Source organism: Lipophrys pholis (genome assembly GCF_963383615.2).
Source record: "Lipophrys pholis genome assembly, chromosome: 9".
NCBI classification, from domain to species: Eukaryota; Metazoa; Chordata; class Actinopteri; order Blenniiformes; family Blenniidae; genus Lipophrys; species Lipophrys pholis.
In genome coordinates this window covers 19,632,432-19,650,941 of record NC_137639.1, presented here as the reverse complement: position 1 = coordinate 19,650,941, position 18,510 = coordinate 19,632,432, and the positions used below count along the sequence as shown (strand labels likewise).

General features: G+C 44.0%; 1 protein-coding gene across 3 annotated transcripts in view; it reads right to left on the bottom strand.

Annotated features, from left to right (window-relative positions):
• The window catches only part of cadm4 (cell adhesion molecule 4), a 178,613-nt gene extending 161,067 nt beyond the window's left edge, over positions 1 to 17,546 (bottom strand). Inside the window, exon 1 of one of the 3 annotated variants that reach the window (XM_080472288.1) lies at positions 17,174 to 17,546. In XM_080472288.1, coding sequence (XP_080328414.1) covers positions 17,174 to 17,246 — 73 coding nt within the window. In that variant the 5' untranslated portion in view covers positions 17,247 to 17,546. The remainder of the gene's footprint in view (positions 1 to 17,173) is intronic. The other 2 variants (XM_080472289.1, XM_080472284.1) reach the window with 2 other exon arrangements.
• Positions 17,547 to 18,510: the final 964 nt, after the last annotated feature.

The window sequence follows — 18,510 nt, the reverse complement described above, 5'->3', positions numbered from 1 at the left end:
TGTGAAGCGCATGTTCCAAAAAATGATTGTTGTGGAGATGTCTGAGTACATTGCCAGTGTCAAATTAAAGATCAATCAAATCGGATTTAAGTCCCGACAAGGCCAAACAGGGGGTTTGTTGTCATCCATTATTAGATGATTGTGTCTGCAAGCGGTGTGATCGTGCCTTGGTGCAAATTTTCAAATTGACTTAAGATGAATAAAACAGCTCATAACGCATGCAGGGATTAATAAATTGGTAAAGGAGCGGGCACATGCATATTTCTGCTTTGGCTTATTCACAGACTTTTGATTTTGAGCTATCCAAATATTCAGCACCTACACCTGTAAATACCTAGAGGCGGGATTCATCAGTGCTGATAAGGCTTTACAATATTTTTACTGAATATTTCTGTGTGCATATGAATGCCCTTCGCTCACACTTGGAGAACAAAGCTCTGAGAATTGCTCTCAAGGGTACTTGACAAATTCTGTTAAGTCTGAGATTAGACTATTCTTCACGACAGACATTTGCATTTAGTATGAAATGCTCCTTTTGTTGGTGGATTGTGGGAGAAAAATTCAGGACTGTAACAGTAAGTCAATACAGCGAACGCGGGAACACAATGATCTGCAAAGATTAGTTTCATTTTTCATCACGACTAAAGTTCACACGTCTCTGTCTTACAGAACAGGACCATATTCCCCAAACTCATCTATCTACCATCACTTGACTGTGCACGTGCAGAGCAGTGCACTGCCGAGTTTCTATTCTTTCAGTAAGTGGATTGGCTTCCAATCAAATGCAATTGAGCCTCTCTTCTGAGAATCTGACAAAACAGTCTGCCATCTATAGTATATATTTTTTTTTTCAGCTTAATTCGGAGAAAAAGATGAAGGGCAGTTATGTTTAAAAGCACTTGGTACTGTTCGAGGGAAAATAATCAAACATATATTCCAATTTTCATTTTCTCGCCATATGTCAATTGCAGATGAGCAAAAACAAGATTGTTCCAATAATATTAGATGCTGCAAAAAAAAAACAACCAAACTTGCATCATCCATCTATAAATTGTTGTTACTAGAGGGCTGTAGATCAGAGAATTACACTGCAGCTCAACAGAAAGCATTGTTTTTCTCATTTGTCTCGGGAGCAGTAATGTTTGACAAACATCCTCTGAATTTGTTATGAAACCCTTAAATTACTTTAAAATATCCTGGGCATCATTCCATTGTATTATCAGTCAAAACATTTACTGGCATCAGCAGTAAGCCATTAGCAGATGTGTCCCGGTGGTCATTTTATTTTTATATAGAATATGGTTCAAATGAGGCCCATTCTTCGCTCAAATTCACACTGCGCGGCCGCATTACCAGAGAACATTTCTGTATACATACGTAGGTGTATGAATGTGAAGTATTGGCAATCAGAGCAGAGGAGTTACAACTGAAACAAAAGTTAGAAATCATAGCGTGGGATGAATACCGTGCAGATGAGGCTCTGTGACCGATTATACTTATATCGGTATCTTTAAGAAGTCTTTATTACAGAGTAGTCCACTGCACCACTGTGCAGTTTGCACAGAGGTGGCACATCGCATCATCAAACAAGTGTCACTCGCAGATCCAGACTATTGTTGAATGTTAATATGATAATGCCAAAGTGCTGTATTCTCGCCAGCTTGTGAATATTTCTATATTTACTCAAGCAGTCTGAAAGCAGAAGTGCCACACAGCTGATTTCTGAGAACCCTCCTCGACTCTAATACCGTAAAAAACAATGAAAATGAAAAAAAAAAAACAATGTTCTGTCACAAGAGCGCTGATACAATAAGAGGAAAGCAGCAGCGTGAAGAAACTCAGTGCTACCTTTGAGTGGAAATATAAGGTGTGCAAAGCTATCACATTCTCTCTTTCTCGCTCTCACTACTGATGCACTTTTCAAAAAGCTGTTGTGAAAGATAGTCCACTCTTTCCAATCAAGCCTTTATTGTTTTATAATGAATACATATCCCATAAAAGAAACCACAGTGGGAAAAGGGCAGAGAGAGGAAGAGGATAAAAAAGAAAAAAAAAAAAGAAAAGTAGAACACAGAGTTGAAAGAGGATAACCATAGAACAGACTACAAACCCGAGAAACAGTGAGCAGTTCTGGGGGATTTAGGAGTGAACAGGCTGGAGGGTTTTGGCCAAGTTCTTTGGTTTTTCCGGCACCTTCATATTTCACTCCCATTGTTTGGGGTTTAGTATAAAAGAAGTTTTGCCAGACTTTGCTCTGTACTTGTGGTTGCAAATTAGCATTCAGTTTGCTGGTTGCTGTGTGTGCCTGTTTTCTGGCCCATTAAATAACCCTCATTAAAGGGCAACAGCAACTAATAACAATGTCTCAGCTGCACCAAGTTTGTCCCCATACCCTGTACCCTTCTCTCCTTGTTTAATTTCCCTTTAAGGGCGCTTATTGATTCCAGCCTTTCCATTCTGTAACTCTTTTTATTAATAACACAAAGCAATAACAAGGGTGTCACAACCCCGAATTTCACACGAGTAATTAATAAGATTAATCTAAAGGTGGCAGACGTGTCCCTTCGATGCTCCTTACAGTACAGGCCTTTCCTAAACTGTGTGTCTGACCTCAGGATTCCCCAAACCTATGGCAGGGAGAGCGGGGGTTAAAAAAAGCACGACAGGTAAAAAGGCAGAGAGCGGAAAAGCAGGGTTTCAGGTATAGAAGAGGCAGAGACAAAATTGAAGCTTTTGTGTTTAATTCAACGGGAGGCAGGAGAAAAATCAATACGACCGTCACAACCTCAATTTTCAAATGAGGAATTAATATGATTAATCTAAAACTGGTGGTGACTGTTTGCCATCCACTTCACAATGCAGGCCTCTCCCTGCATGTATGTCCGAAATAAAGATTCCCCGTGCTGCTTTTTCATCTCTCCTTCAGGCTTCACCTCCACTTCTTTGCCAACTTTAACTTCTGAAAGACATAGCAAAAAGAGAAGTCTGAGCCAAGCAGAAAAGAAGAGAATTTGATGCTGAGACTGAGCAAAAGAGACCATGATCGAGAGAGCAGGAGGCCAAGACAATCCAGGTTAAAAAAAGACACACGGGGCAGTAGAAATAGAAGAGGTACAGCTAAACAATAAGCCTCTGTGGTAAATATGAGTTGGGAGAAAGACTCCGTAACTCTACACCAGGAAAAAAGAAAAGAAAAGATTAATCTAAAGTTGATGAGTGTGTTTGTGATGCCATTTCCTGTCCTCGTCTTGTATGCCTGACCAAGTCTCCCTTTGCTGCTTTTTCTCTCCTCCTCTAGACTTCACCTCCACCTCTGCCAAACCTCTTAGAGAAGTTCGAACAAAAAGAGAGGAGAGGTTCAAGCCAAGGAGGAAAGAATGGGATTTCATACCGAGACTGAGCAAAAGAGACTGCGTTGGAGAGAGTGCGAGGCCAAGAAGAATCGGAGGAAAGAGATACAGAGGGAAGGCCAGGGCAGCCGGTTGAGGAATTGCCAGAAAGTAAGCTTTGGTGGTGAATGCAAGCAGTGGGGAGAAGAGGAACTGAAAGCAATAACAAGACTCTCGCATCCTGAAGTTTTATTTGAACAATTATTAGGATTATGAGTCACTGTGATGCTCTTGAGGTCAGGTAGAGGGCCCCACAGTAAAGTTCCCCAGTGCTGCTTTTTCCCCCCGTCCCTCTCTGCCAACTTTAACTTCTGAAAGATGGTGCAAAAGGAGGAGAAATTTGAGAGAAGTAGAAAAGAATTGCTACGGAGGCTGAGCAAAACAATGAAGAGAACAAGGGGCCAAGAGAAATGGGAGAAGTAACAGAGACTAGAGCAGTGCAGGAGAAATAGAGGAGGAGTTTCCACTAGGTAAATCTTGGTAGTAAGTTCAAAGGAAGACAGAATAAAGCAAAGCAATAACAACAGTGTCTCCACCTCATGTTTCATTATAACAATTAATAGGATTAATCTAAAGCTGGTGGATGTGTTTCCCCAGGCTGGAATGCTTTTTCCCCTAGCCTTTAGGCTTCACCTCCACTCCTCTGCCAACTTTAACTTCTGAATGAAGAAGCATAAACAGAGGAGGAGAGTTTCAAGCAGAGTAGAAAAGAAAAAGGGATTTGATGCATCAAGAAACTTGGATGGAGAGAACATGAGGTCAAGTGGATCCAGAGGAAAAAGAAAAAGAAAGACGAGCGCAGGAGAAAAAGAGGAGGAACTGCCAAAAAGCATGCTTGGGTGGTAAATCCAAGGTAGGCAGGTGAACGCAAAGTAATAACGAGAGTGTCACAACCTTGCGTTTCACACAAGCTGCTATAAAATTAATCTAAAGCTGGTGGGAGTGTGCTGGTGGTGTTCTTCACAGTACAGGACTTGCCCGATCCGATTATACCAATAGGTCTTTTACCTCTCTCTTTTAGGTTTGACCTTCACCTTCCTGCCAACGTCAACTTCACAAAAAGGCCTCAAAAAGAGGAGAGAAGAGGTTCCAGCCAAGTAAATATAAATAGGATTTGATACCATGGATGAGCAAAAGGAAACCACGACGAAGGGAACGGGAGGCCAAGAGGAACAAAAGGGAAAGAAAACAGAGGAGGAACAGCCAAGAGGCAAGCCTTGGTGGTAAATTCAAAGGTGGACAGGGTGGAGGGAAACGGAGACAGAGGCGGAGGCAGGGAGAAATACGGATGTGCTGTGGGGAACAGAAATGAATAAAAGATGGAAGGAGACAGATAGGATCGAAAGGTAGCTGAGGTGGGTGAGAGAGCCGCTGTGACTATTAGATTCTCAGTGGGAAGTCGCACCCTCCCGCTACCACCTCCGTAGTCATCAAACCGAGCCTCGTACAACACTGGTAATGCAAGCGATAAAATGTCAGAGTGTGAGGTGTGAATAGGTTCAAGTAAGTTCTTGATCACCTACTCGCATTGGTGTAAGCAACATACAGTATATGTGCTCTAGTTTTGCACAGAACTCCATCTGTTGGGCTGAATCTGCGTGGGAAAAACAAAAAACTTTTCAGAACTGTGCATGTACGTGCATGTGTAGGAGGGTGCATGGCAGAAAATCACCAACTACAACAATGTGGAAGTCGATTTGATCATTGACGGCCGCAGTGTGTGCTTCCATTAGATTAAAGAGAAATGTTTCTAATTGTTAGAAAGAATAGATTACAGATAAATTCACTATTCCTGCAATATTTGAATCTTTAAGGATGGTATCGACATGCTTTGACACGAACAGCACTTGTTGCAGCTGAGACTGTCTAGAGTTTCGTCATCTTTTTTTAAGCAAGCTTGTCAGGTGTAACCCATGAACTCTCTATGATTGAGGAAGAAAAAAGGTCAAAAACAGTAATTATGTCCTGCCTGAGTTAGTATATATCTGCAACTGCTATTTGGGAGATGTTTACCAACTTCCGTTTTCAAGTTTTGCCAGAATTGTCTTTCATAAAGAGAACATGAACAATAAATGTGAATAAAGGTGAACGTGACTTATATTGTAAAACACTTTAAATACCGTGAAATCAGCGGAAAAGTGCGTCAACTCCAATTAATATAAACCTCTTTTTTTGATGATCTTATGTGGTGTAGTTGAAATTTGAATAATCACGCGATATACAAATGTACATCTACAGACGCCGTTAAAGGTTGAAGTTGACTGCATAAGCATCACCCATATTTAGTTTAAAGGTGGCGCCCCTATTTGAGATTAAGTCTCTGATCTGAACCAAAGTTGAACCTCCGTTGGTTAAACGCCTCACATCGGCATGGTTGTTAGCGGTCATACCCGGTAGCAACAAAAGTTGCATGTCCTCTAAGCGTGTGCTCTCTCTGGACACTCCGGTTTTCTTTCACAGTCCAAAAACTCACATTTGCACTTATTTGGTGCCTCTAAATTGCCTATGGGGTGTGAATCTGAGTATATGCTATTGTCTCTCTGAGTTTGCCCTGGTGACCTGTCCAGGGCGTACTCTGACTTTGCCTGTAGTCGTCTGGATTCAGCTCCGACCCCTTGCCACTGTGAAGGAAAGTGAAATACTGTGGAATATGGATGGTTAGATGGGTCAACACCTTACTTGCCATTGACGAATATTGGTAAGCCGTCAACATGTTGTATATAATATAATCATACCAGCTCTGTTTAAATGTTGACATTAACAGCTGTTTTAGTGTTTATGAGCCTCTCATAAGAACCCACACACACACAAAGTGTGATAATGTTGCTCTAGTGTCACAAAATGTGTGATGAGAATGTTTAGACACACAACAGCACATGTACACACACACACACACACACTGTATGCTGAAGTCTGAAACGACGGTTGGCTGTCATGTCCCACTGTCTCTCTTCCTCCATCCCTTCCCCTCTGTCCTCTCAGCAGCAGGGCCATGTAAGTCGGTCACAGCCACATAATTTTCGAAAGGGTCGGGTGGCAGCATTTCATATCCCCACAGCCACTCTCCCTCTTTCCCTGAATCTATCCATCCACCACCGCTGGCCACTGCCAGCACTTTACAACTGGATGAGCAAAGTGGCGGCGGCTACCCACCTGGCTCTGTGATTGACTGCAGTGCTGCTGAGCGAGCTTCACTGTATCTACGTTGTGTTTATTGCTTCTTTCACCTTCGCCGTAATTGAGTCCCTTCCCCATGCGAAATATGCACCGTCAGTCCGGCGGGTGTGTGCGTGGAAGAAATCTGTCAGGGGTGTGTCTTTGTGGGGGAGCTGGGAGTTGACTGACAGGCTACATAACTCAATTCAGCAATTCTGTGGGAACCTAGTGGCTGTTTTCCAGTGTGTGTGTGTGTGTGTGTGTGTGTGTGTGTGTGTGTGTGTGTGTGTGTGTGTGTGTGTGTGTGTGTGTGTGTGTGTGTACACAAATCTCAGTCCAGCCATTTGACACACACTGTGAATGGCCAATATGCAGAAGTATATACTCTGTGTACGTGGGTCCCTATACGATGATGTGGAATGTTACAGATGAGCGGCTGGCATATCTCTAAGGGGCAGAATAGGAAACAGTTTCAGGGCGTGTGCCCTGAATTTTGAAAAAGTAGCCAAACTCTTTGAAAAAAAAAAAAATACTACACAGTATAAATACGTGATAAACGGTGCCTGCTTGGGCACCGTTTATCATGTGTCAGGCTGCACCAGTCAGGGGTGTGTTTGGCATGGCAAAAACTGCCAGGACAACGATGCATGTGTGTGTGCCTGCATGTGTGAGTTGAATACTACGCAGGACTGTAAAATGGCCATCATGCCAAGAATCGGCTATTTGGAAATGTGACACCATAATATCAATAAATAAATCCATCAGAGTGGCACAAAAGCTAAGAAAAAGGATATAAAATGTGTATAGGTTCATATGGCCAAAAAAAACCCACAGAGAAAACAAGTTATGCACGGGCTTGGAGAAAAATAGACGACATTGGAGGAGGGATGCATAATAGAGAAAAGACTTGGTTAAAAACAGTCATGGGAGGCAGAGAAGGTGGGTGGGAGATGAATGAAGACGGCTGGGGGATTGCATGGTCTCTGAAGGGCACATACATTGAAAATAAACCTCCACTCGCAGAATTTGCAATGCAGCATATAAGTAAAATGCACAGTTCAGCAAGCCCAGAGCAAAATAAATGGTGGGAGAAAGTAAATCTGGAGGAGTGGTTAAAAGAAAAAAGATGGGAAAAGGAAAATGGGTATAAATAGAAAACAAAGTTAAAAGAAAAGAAAAAGAAGTTAAGTCTTCTGCTTCTTCTTGAGAAATGAGAACTGAGGCGACGGAGGCAGAGGGAAACAGGAACTCTATATCAAAAAAGATGCTGCATGTGTAAACGGAAAGAGTGACAAAAACCAAGTCAAACAATGGGACCAAACGGTTTTCCTGATCCCACGGAAAATGGGCAGGCTGAGACAAGGGCGTTCAACCTGGCCACCTGGGTTCTTTCAATTCTTTTTCATTCCCTTTCTCTCTTTTTTTTCATTCCAACATCTATCTCTCCACACCTGGCTGTGCTACCGCTATAGCCTGCAGCTACAGTACAAGGGATGTAGAGGAGGTGGAGGCAGAATTAGGGTGTGAGCAGCAGGGAAACTGGAGTGACAGTTAGCCAAAATATCCATCAGCAAGTGATCCGGGCAAAACAAAAGTCCTCTTTTCACCAACACCGGTCTTTCCAACTCGTCTCTCTATCACTGCAAACTCTCAGTAATAGCTGGAGAAGATGCGTGCGGGCAGATTCACCTGGAGCAAAAAAAAACAGAGGGCGTGCATGGGCAAGGGTACTGGCATTTAAGTGCCAACAAGGTTAGAGGTACAAAAGACTGGCACACAGGGAGGAGGAGAAGGGATAGAAAAAAGCTTTTGAGTGATCATGGTGAGTACAAACAAAAAGACACTAAGTCAGTGCTGGGGCCCTTGAACCGGCTTCACACTGAGGGAGGATTCGGAATGAAGGATCAAAGCGGAAGAAGGGGAGACGCGAAAGAAAGGTAGACACTGAGAAAAATAGCAGTATGAAAAAAAGGCATGTGGGGGGGGGGGGGGGGGGGGGGGTTCAGCAATCAAGAGAAAACCCAGTTTTGTTAAAGAACAAAAGGCAGACGAAGAGTGCCACGTGGAGAAGAAAAGAAAAACGCAAACTGAAAAGAAAAGTCCTATATTGTGAATATGCTCGTGTGCTTGGAAAACAATCACCAGGTGCGTTCCTTTATACGTCGACAATATCCTGGGGGATCTCCTAAAAAAAAAAAATGAGGCCGGGGAGAGAAAACTTGGCATTTAAAAAGCAGGGAGCATCAGGACATACAACACTGCTGCAAATAAGTCTGACACCTTCAAAAGGTCTGTACAGTCTCCTGAGTGCAGTGTGCACTCTCCAGTTTGTATTTACTTCAGTGTGTGTGTGTGTATGTGTGTACTAACCAACATCTCAATACTTATTTCTGCTTTGCTGCACATTTCTGTTACACAGCCCGTGATGTATACATCAGTCATCATTTGGGATCAACCTGGTCTTTAATTACCAGTGGTTTATGTTTGTTTTTAATTTTCCCCATAAGCTCATAAATCGCTTTCCCCACTGCGACTCAAATCCATCTCCAAGGCCAGTTAGCATCAGTTATAATTGTATATAGGAGTAGTGTTATCAGAAAACTAACCCCAATACTGATGCTTTTTTTTGTTTGTTTGTTTGGTTTTAGTTTAACACTTAAATTGAAAAGTAAATGTTGCATATGTTAATAGCCGGTTCACCCAATTCGACTCCCCACCACGCAGCCTGTATGATGCAGCGATGCAAAAATATTTCCTTTCCATGCAATTTGTCACAGGGTGTGGATTTTATAATGGGTCGGTTTGGATCAGTTGCACAGAAAACTGAACTCTTGGTAACTCCAATAGTGGATGAAGCTGATCTGATGGGAAAAAGAAAAAAAAAAAGATAAATTGAGAATGAAAGCACGTTCTCCCACAGGTTTCTTTTATTAGTTTCTCTGGCAATAAAGCATGTCACTGTATATGCAGTCGAGAGGCGACAGTGTCGTGCTGTGTGTACTGCACCACTCTCCAGACTGTAGGATCTATATTGCAGACACAAAAACCACTTGCTGTCCTTGGCTTCAGAGTCCACAAAAGCTAAAAATGATTTCGGTACCATCTACAGAACCCCACTGGCCCCTGCAAGCTGCTTCACAGCTCAATCCTCCAGTACGGCCCAGCGGGTGGCAGTTGCTATGAACCACCGTTTCTCTGCAACTGCGGCCAGCGCCCAAGGCCCGTGTCAAACTCATTCAGGATCACAGACTGTATGCCAGTGCTACTCTTCTATTGCAATGGCCAGGAAGAAGTGACATGGTCCCTCTGTGGTCAGTGATAACATTATTCACCCAACAGATGGACACAGAGATAGGAACACGTCTGTGGACTTGCGTCAAGCACAGCTTCTGTCGGCTGGTGAGGCTTTATGGGAGGTGAGGGGAGATGGTGCGGACCTGTTAACGGCCATAAGGTGAACCAGCAGCCACGCACTTAGACGCCCCTTCAGCCGCTCGGGAGAAAATGAATCCTGGGAGAAAATCGGCCGGCGCTCTCCTCAAGGTCGCTGAAGCTCGGCCACTTTTTAAGTGGCAATGCCAACTGTAACAGTCTCTGCAGGAACAATTGCAACACCAATCCAATTTGGCGCAGCTTCTTTTCTTTTCTCTTTACTTCAGTGCAGAAGGCTGCACGGCCCCACTTTTGTGTTGCCACTGCTGAAAGCGGAGCATAAATTGATGACCTTATGAATCTCAAAAGACCGGGCAAATCATTGCGGGAAATCTCGCACCAACACATTAAGCATTACAGCAAGAGTTTTTCCTTCAGTTATCTTTTTTCCTTGTTCTTTCTTTGTCCATCACTCTGTCCATCCTACAAGCACTTGGGGGGTCTTTGAGAGCTGGCAACTTTCCAATGATTGTTTTCATGTGCTGCTAATGAATCGACTCTAATTAATGGTTGTTTATGGTTTATTAACGAAGCGGCTCAAAGTACTAGTGATGTTGAGGCTCTTGTCTTCGTCCGGAAAAAGTGATGAACAAAAAAAAAAAAAAAAAGAACAGACAAATAGAGACAGGCAATGGAAAGAGGGCAAGGGCGTTTCAGGAAAGTATAGTGAAAGCTGCCGTAGACCTTTTATTCCCCCAGTAACTGTGTCAACAATCGCTTGGCTTCTGTCCAGAATGCAGCTGGGCAATCTGAGTTTGATCTATTGGCAGCTGCAGTTGTCACTTGTCTTTTTTGTTGGATGACAGGATTCAGATTTAAAGTGCATAAACGAATGCACTTTGATACCGTTGGAAAAAAAGAATCCAGCATTTGTTTGTTAGCTACATCCAATCTTTTACAGCCAACATCTATTTTTATTTTTTTTTCTTCCCATCTCACTTCAAATGTGTTCAGACTTCATTAAACCATAATAAGAATGATGAAGGTTTAATTATGTTTGAATAGAGATTTACAAAAAATGCCACCATTGGGGTTTTCTTTAAAAACTGCATCTAAAACAACCACTTTATCTATGCCAGACATGGCCTCAACTAACATGAATTTGCCACTTGTGGGAAAACATTTTTGAGAGTTTTCTAAGATAGAAAAGTCATCGGAGACCTCTTCAGCATTGTTGTGTCGGCCTTCTGAAAATCTTCATCTGATTTCCCAGTAGATAGTGCACTGCGTTGACTGGCAATTTTCAGCATCTGACAATCTCATCAAAGCAAACCTATTAATGGCGATGATATGAAGAAGGATTCTAAATGGCAGACAGATGAATAGCCCTGTGCGTGTGTGGGTGTTTAATTCTCCGTGCCGAGGCACTGCGTAGATTTGCTGAAAGTGGGAGGACTGGCCATGAGCTTCTGGGAAACAATTTCAAGTCCTGTTTGCCTGTGGCAGTGTGTGTGTGTGTGTGTGTGTGTGTGTGTGTGTGTGTGTGTGTGTGTGTGTGTGTGTGTGTGTGTGTAAGAGTGCCTGTGCATGCGGTGACCTCATCGATCATAACACCTTGTCTCTCAGGTGTGGTCACCTACACAGACTTTGTCTTCTCTCCATCTTTATCTCTTTATATCACCATCCATCTTAGTCTCAGCTCCTCCTCCTCCTCCTCACCCCCCGTCCTCTTCTCACATCAGCACCCTGTACTTTCCTACTTCGATGCCACCTTCTTAATCTCCCTCTTTCCTCCTTCCACATTTTTTAAGCCATATCAATCAGTCACTCTGCACCACAGGGGTTGCTTATTCTCCCTTCCCCTTGCCCCCACCCCGCTCTTTTTACACCCTTCTATTTTAAAGCTGAAATCCTGCAATCATTCACTAGTTTGTTGGACTCCTCTCTGCCTGACTTTCTCCTCTGCTTCGCTCCTCCCTGCTCCAATGGTCTGTGACGCATGCCCCTGGCGCTTTCCCTCCTCCTTGCTCTGTTCCTTCATTCTTTTATACACTGTGCAGCCAGCCATCACTCCCTCTCTCTCTCTCTTTCACTCTCCCTCTATGACCCCATCAGTCCCTCAATGCCCCAGCTAAGCCTGGTCACTCTTCATCAGGCAGCCTCCACTGGACACACAGACCTCCCAAGGGTGAAGGGAAATAGGGTCTTGTTGGCAACCTCCGTGCCCAGCCTGACAGTTTCACCTCGGTTTAAGCCCGTTTCTGATCCTCCTTACCCCTGGACGAGTACCTCATTACCAGGCATCCTTCCTTCCTCTTGTGTCTTCCAGATGGAAATAGTATTAGCCTCGACACTGACAAGAGTACACAGTCTCCAGCTCTTCAATTTTAGGCACTTGCCCTTTTCAGCTCAATCAGCCACTCTCGTCCAATCACGTCTGGTGAGGGTTCCGTTGCTTCGCCTGAGTGGGGATAATCACCTTGGTTACTGGCGTTACCAGAGGCCGCTGTCTGGCCATGTTAGCGCTGCGCCCTGCGGGAGCTGTGGAGACAGGTGTCACAGCACCAAGGGAGGGTGTTGAACAAGCCCAGGGCCAAGCAGGACGTATAAACGTTTACTTTTAGTCATGGAAACTGTGTCACCAATGGTAAAGAATGCTCACCCCATGGCGTGTTTTTAATGTTTCTTTCTGAGTCACGATCGCCCTTTTTTCATCCGACCGCAATTCAGCAGGGGCTCGCATTAACAAAAGTACACCTTGTACCCAAGTAGAAAGAATACACAGCAACTGCCTTTGTGTGTTTTGCCAAAAAAGCCTTACAGAGGCAATCGCTGTTTACAGATTTCACAGCCCTGTGGCAAAGACAAATATACAGTGAGAGGGGTCAGCAGCTGGAAAAAAAAAGCTGCTGGCTCAGGGGACATCAGGTCACCGTATGGAAAGATGGACCGAAGAGGGGCGTTTTACTTTTGCACAGAGCCAATCAGATCAGATGAAGTTAAGAGTAACGGATTGATTGGCAGGCACTAGATGCCAGCAAATGGAGGAGATGTCCTTGGCATCCAACTCGGCATTAAAAAACTTCAGCAGCAAAGTTGGTGAAACGCCAGTTGTTCTCAGACACGTAAGGACGACATAGATCACCATTATGATAATCACATGCGGCACTGTCTGGGGAATAGTAATGGGAAGGAGATGAGGTGGCAGCAATAAAGAGTGTTTCTACATTAGCGCTGGTCTGATTAGATTGACAGAAAGTTTCACTAATGGACAATTAAACAAATGGTCAAATGAAATATAAGGATTCAATTACCAATCGGTGTCTTTGTGTGCCCCTTTCAATCATTGTGGCCCATGGATTCTGTTTGCATGAACCACGAGGGCAAAACACAGACTGAAACACTGCGTCGTAAACAGGATGTGAAAACAGATATGTGATGGCCAAGTCATATGATTTGTCCTTGAAGGGAAAGCGAAATTACTTGTCTTGTTCTATTTCCCTTTATTTCTTTTCCAGTCGATGCAGAAACAAAAAAAAAAAACAAAAAAAAAAAAACCTGTGTACCTGCTCTATAATGATGTGAGGGTATATTGAGATGTAATCATTGGAGAAACAACAGCAGTTCTAAACCAAGAATTGTGGATTGCACTAAAGACTGGGGGGCAGATTAGGAGATAATTACTGCAAAATACATCACCTGCACTAAACGGGGAGCCTAGAAACTTCTGCAACTGAGTAATGGACCCATAAAAACCCAGGGGGGAAAAAAAAAACAGCCCCCACCAAGCTTACTAACTTTTTTTATTCGTGACTTCTCCCAAGAAGCGACACAGTCCAATTTGTTTATGGAGCTTACGCCGAGACGGTTGCTCAGCTGCGATACTGGGCCCACCCTGTCAGGACCCTTTAAGACTGCATCAGTTGATCAAACAGTGCCGTGCACAACAGCAGCAGGCAGCGTATTTTCGTTTTTTTTTTTTTTTTTTTTAAACGGCTCATTTCAGCTTCCCCTCCGTTGACGGGCATGCCAGCGCCGTCTGCCAAGTTCAGGTTGTCCAATTATTTAGCCCTACAAAAGACAGCAAATCAGAGGAGAGGAGAGAACATAATGCCGAAGTCTGATTGTGCACTGGGCTCAAACTTACACCGTGAACCAGTAGATGGCAGGGCAGAGAGCATGAAAATGAGGTCTCGCTCTTTTTAATTAAATTGCCAACAAGTTTATTTTATTTTTGGGGGTGAATTACCCTCCGAGGTTTGGATCAAAGGATAAACCTTGGCTTACGGTGAAGACTTTTTTCAGCGCATTAAAGAACAAAGAAAGACGCTGAAATAGCAATCCCGGCACACTGTGGAAAAATGTAAAAAGGCAATCTTAACTATGCCGTGATGCAAACTGTGTCTGACAAGCATCAAAAACTGAAATTGGGTTCAGACAAACTCTTGCATAAGCCATGTTATTGCCATGCTCAAAACAAACTCTAGTGTGCCACGTAAGCTGTTTTTAGGTAAGGTTCACATGTGTCTTTGCACTTATAGGTGTCCTTATTTTTTTTAGTTTTCACATGTACAGCATTTCCCTTGATGTTTGTGTTTACACACCGAGCATTCCCTTGTGTGACTCACAGCGACATTGATTTATGCATGGCTTCTCTATGTGTGTGTGTGTGTCTGTGCTTGCACACATATACCAGCTATAATTGGTATTCAAATCTCCTCCCACAAGTACGTCCAACTGCTGCCGTTTTTCAACCACCGGAGCTCCAGCCAAGGTCCAAACAGGATGATGGGGAACAAGCTTAAACGGATGGCTCTCATTGCACACATTCAAATAAACAAATGGAGGTGATTTAAGGCACACAATGATAAGGCAGGTGGTAATGGAGGCATAGGGGAGGAAATAAAGGATGGGACGCAGAATAGAAGTGATGGAGGGCGTCGATTAAGGGTGGGTGAGCAGTGGAGGTGGAGTTGAGAGCATTCGTTACTGTATGTGTGGTAGAAGTTTGGCCCACGGCTGCTGTGGATCAGCCGCCTTCACAACGCCACACACTCCGTGCACAGACACACAGCGCCGACTGTGTGTGTGCGTGTTTGTACCTCAGGCCTGCCCGTCAGACACACTGTGAAGTCTCTCTGCCGTTCTCTTCTCACTTTTCTCTTTCCTTCACTCTTTTCTTGCTCTTTCTTTCCCTCCCCATCTCTCTTTCTCTCCCTTAACCTGCAAAAGTGGGGCCAGGACTTCCAATCTCACTATCTTCACAGCACACTCTCAATCTATCTGTCTATCCTCCAAATCAATCTGTCCATACCTATCCGGGCATAATAGCAACAGCCAACCTCCATCCCCTCCCAGCTTTTCTCTCCCATTTCCTTTCCTTCTCGATGGTTGGAAGAAAAATGACTGAGGCTGAAGTATTTTCCCCCCCATCAGATAATGTTGTCTGACGCACAGCACTACTGTATGTGCAAGGTGTTGAGAAACAGCCTATCTTCATGCTTCCTCCTCTCCCTCCTTCCCCCCCCCTCCGCCTCCTGCCAGTAGACACCCCTGAACCTAGCAGCCTCCCGTCTCTCTCTCTCTCTCTCTCTCTTGGCCCCTGTCAGTGGCCAGATTAATGACACCGATCAGTGAGCAGCCCCCAGCTGAGGTTTCCTGCAGCTTAGGCAAAACCCTGCACTGTAAGTGACATGCACACGCAGATACACACATTGACATAGTGGCCATTTATTTGCAACACACGCGGTTATTCATAAACGGGATGCCAAGGCAAACATGCAAACCTTTTTACACAGTATTCCAGGAAGACCAATATACAAGTGCCTACGACTCATGCATATTAATTCAACCTCGCGGTGGTCCTACAAAAGACAAAAGACACAAGCATGCGTACACACACACACACACACACGCACACACACCCACACAAAATGCAGGGAAGAAATCAATACACAGGCCATGGTGAGGTTGATATCAGTGCAGCCAGTAAAATGGATATGGAGCAATGCAGTGCTCCTTTTTATATGAGACATCATCACAAGAGCAGAGCACAGGTCTGACAGTGACAATGACCACATGCTGCCACTTAACCCTTTCATGCCTCAGGAACGTAAACAAAGCCTCCCAGAACCGCCACAGGATAAATCCACTGAAATACCAGCCATGTTTGATTTATTGTTATGAATCCTACTTCACCAGAAACACTAATACTTTTGTGGATTTGAATGTTTTCTCAGGGGTTTTTTTTCTTTCTTTTTTTTATTTCAACTCACACCCAAACAAATGGCAGAAAATAGCACACTGAAGTTGCTCAGAGTCTAATTCAGATTTGTATTTTGCAGCAGCTGCACTTCTTGGTGGGTGAACAGAGAGTATATTCTGCCTTCAAGGAAGCGATGCAGGACTATCCCAGGCCGAGAGGATCCAGTGGGAGGCATAAAAGCCACTGCAGGTGCCATTACAGGGCTTTGTAATACATTCTCCGATGCTACTGTAACCGATAGGGTGAGGTCTCACAGGTCTTTTCCAATCCCTCACTCTGCTGTAGAATACAAAAGCACCAGCAAAACCCTCGCAGCTGATCCTGGTGTCTGACACGCGTCTGGTCCACTGCGGGCATTTGTTATGAGCTCTCATGTGGCTGTCAGAATATTTAATCGGGAGCTCTTTGTATGCATGGCTGTACGCACCGACTGAATACTGGATCCCATCCGGTCACACACAACAGCCATGGGGTACAAAGCATCCCAATCACAGTTGGTCTGACGAGCGAGGGGGTGAAAAGCCTAATCAAAATGCTGTGACGCACGAGGGTCAATAGAGCATGGGACGCATCCATAAAATATTTCTGTGCGGGGCAAAAGTGACAACCGGTCAGCGTCTTTCACTTTTGTTTTCGTCCTCGGGTATCTTGGGGTCTTTCCAGCTTAGTACTTCCAAGAAGTGGCAAACGACTCGCGGCCAAGTAGCGACACAGCTCGAGGTTGCGCAAAAGAGCTTTGATTGCGTTTACCTCGTAGTATTAAGAGTGGTCCGCATGACAGGAGGCTGTCCTGCACAGAAATATACACACGTGTTTTTCCTCCGTGGCGCGCGCCTCTTCCAGTCAGTTGCCCTACATGGGAAAGTCCCCGTGCCATTTTCAATCACACCTTTTTTATTTATTTTTAACGGAGACTTGGACAAACTTGGATAGTGAAAAGCGAGACAATTCCACACTCTTCCCATTCACTCTTGTGGTCTGGAGCCCTTACCAGTGTGAAGCAAGCAGGCGGCGGTGAGGATGGTGAGAGGGACGCAGTAGTTCCACACGGTCGCGAGAGCCATCGCTGATATTCCCCCTCCAATCTCTGCTTTAGTATTCCTCTTCCTCGGAGAAATTAGAGTGACATGAACCCGCAGGTTCACTCTCCCGACAGCGCCTTCAGCGTCTCTCCTTGAACGTATGTGTGTGCGTGTGTGGGTGCGCGCGTGTGTGACTGAAGTGTGTGTGGTTTTTTTTTTATTATTATTATCACGCGTTCAAAGGCGTGACAGCAGGTCTTTACATAGTATTGTTCCCACACAAACACACCCACTTTCCCTCTCTGCGAAAGCCCGAGTGTGATGGTTTGTCCGGTTTTTCTCGGTTACTTTACATTGTAAATATATTTAAAACGCTTGGCAGCGGGGCGGGCTCGTGCGTCTCTCCGACCAATTGCGGAGCGCGAGAGCAGGTGGAGGGGCTGTGCGGAGGAGCGCGAGGGGAAGGGCTTTGAAAAAGGAATGGGGTATTACAGGAGAACAAGGGGCTTCGTCTTGCAGTTAATTGAACTCAATTCGCTCTAACTGTGATTGATAACCAGCGTTAATTGTTTATAAATAAGCAATTTCTATTAAATGTTGCTCCATGGACTAAAATGTTCGAATCTTCAATGATTGCGCAAATTTTCGTTGAGTTACAGTTAATGCTACAGTTATTAATCGCATTTTGAAGTCAAATTGGAGATGATTGTGCAGATTACTAATGAAAAAAAAAATGTTGTGAATGAGCATTTGTTGGTTGAGTTGTGTCATGAGGACTCATCCATCATCCAACATTCAAAAGTTACTCTGATGTGGATTTCCTCCCAATTCCCAAAGAGAAAATACGTTTTAAGAATTTCCCTCTTCTAAGAGCGAGTCCCCAGAGGTGGGTCTTACTTTACTAGCCTTGGTGAGAGATTTAAAAAAATAAAAAAGTTCTCTACATACACAAATAATGTATTTCTATAAAACTGTACCTACATGCATAGCTTATCGACTTATGTCTTGTCAACAAAAACTCAAGAAAACAAATGTGCAAATGTGTTGGGGAAAAAAAACAACAAAACTAAATAGAGAGGAAAAATAATATGTACCTTCTCAAATTCATTTCTTCCCCGCCGTGGTGAATGTTTGAGATGGAAACCTTTATTGGTCTCTTCTCTAAACTCAGGCAGCAACCAGTACTTGATGAGGCGGCCATGTTGCTTGTTAGTTATTGTCATGTGAATGTTGGGAAATGGGAAATGGACCCTTTCTAATTGGTAACCATCCCAATTTCCAGCTGTGCAAATACAACATAGTGCAG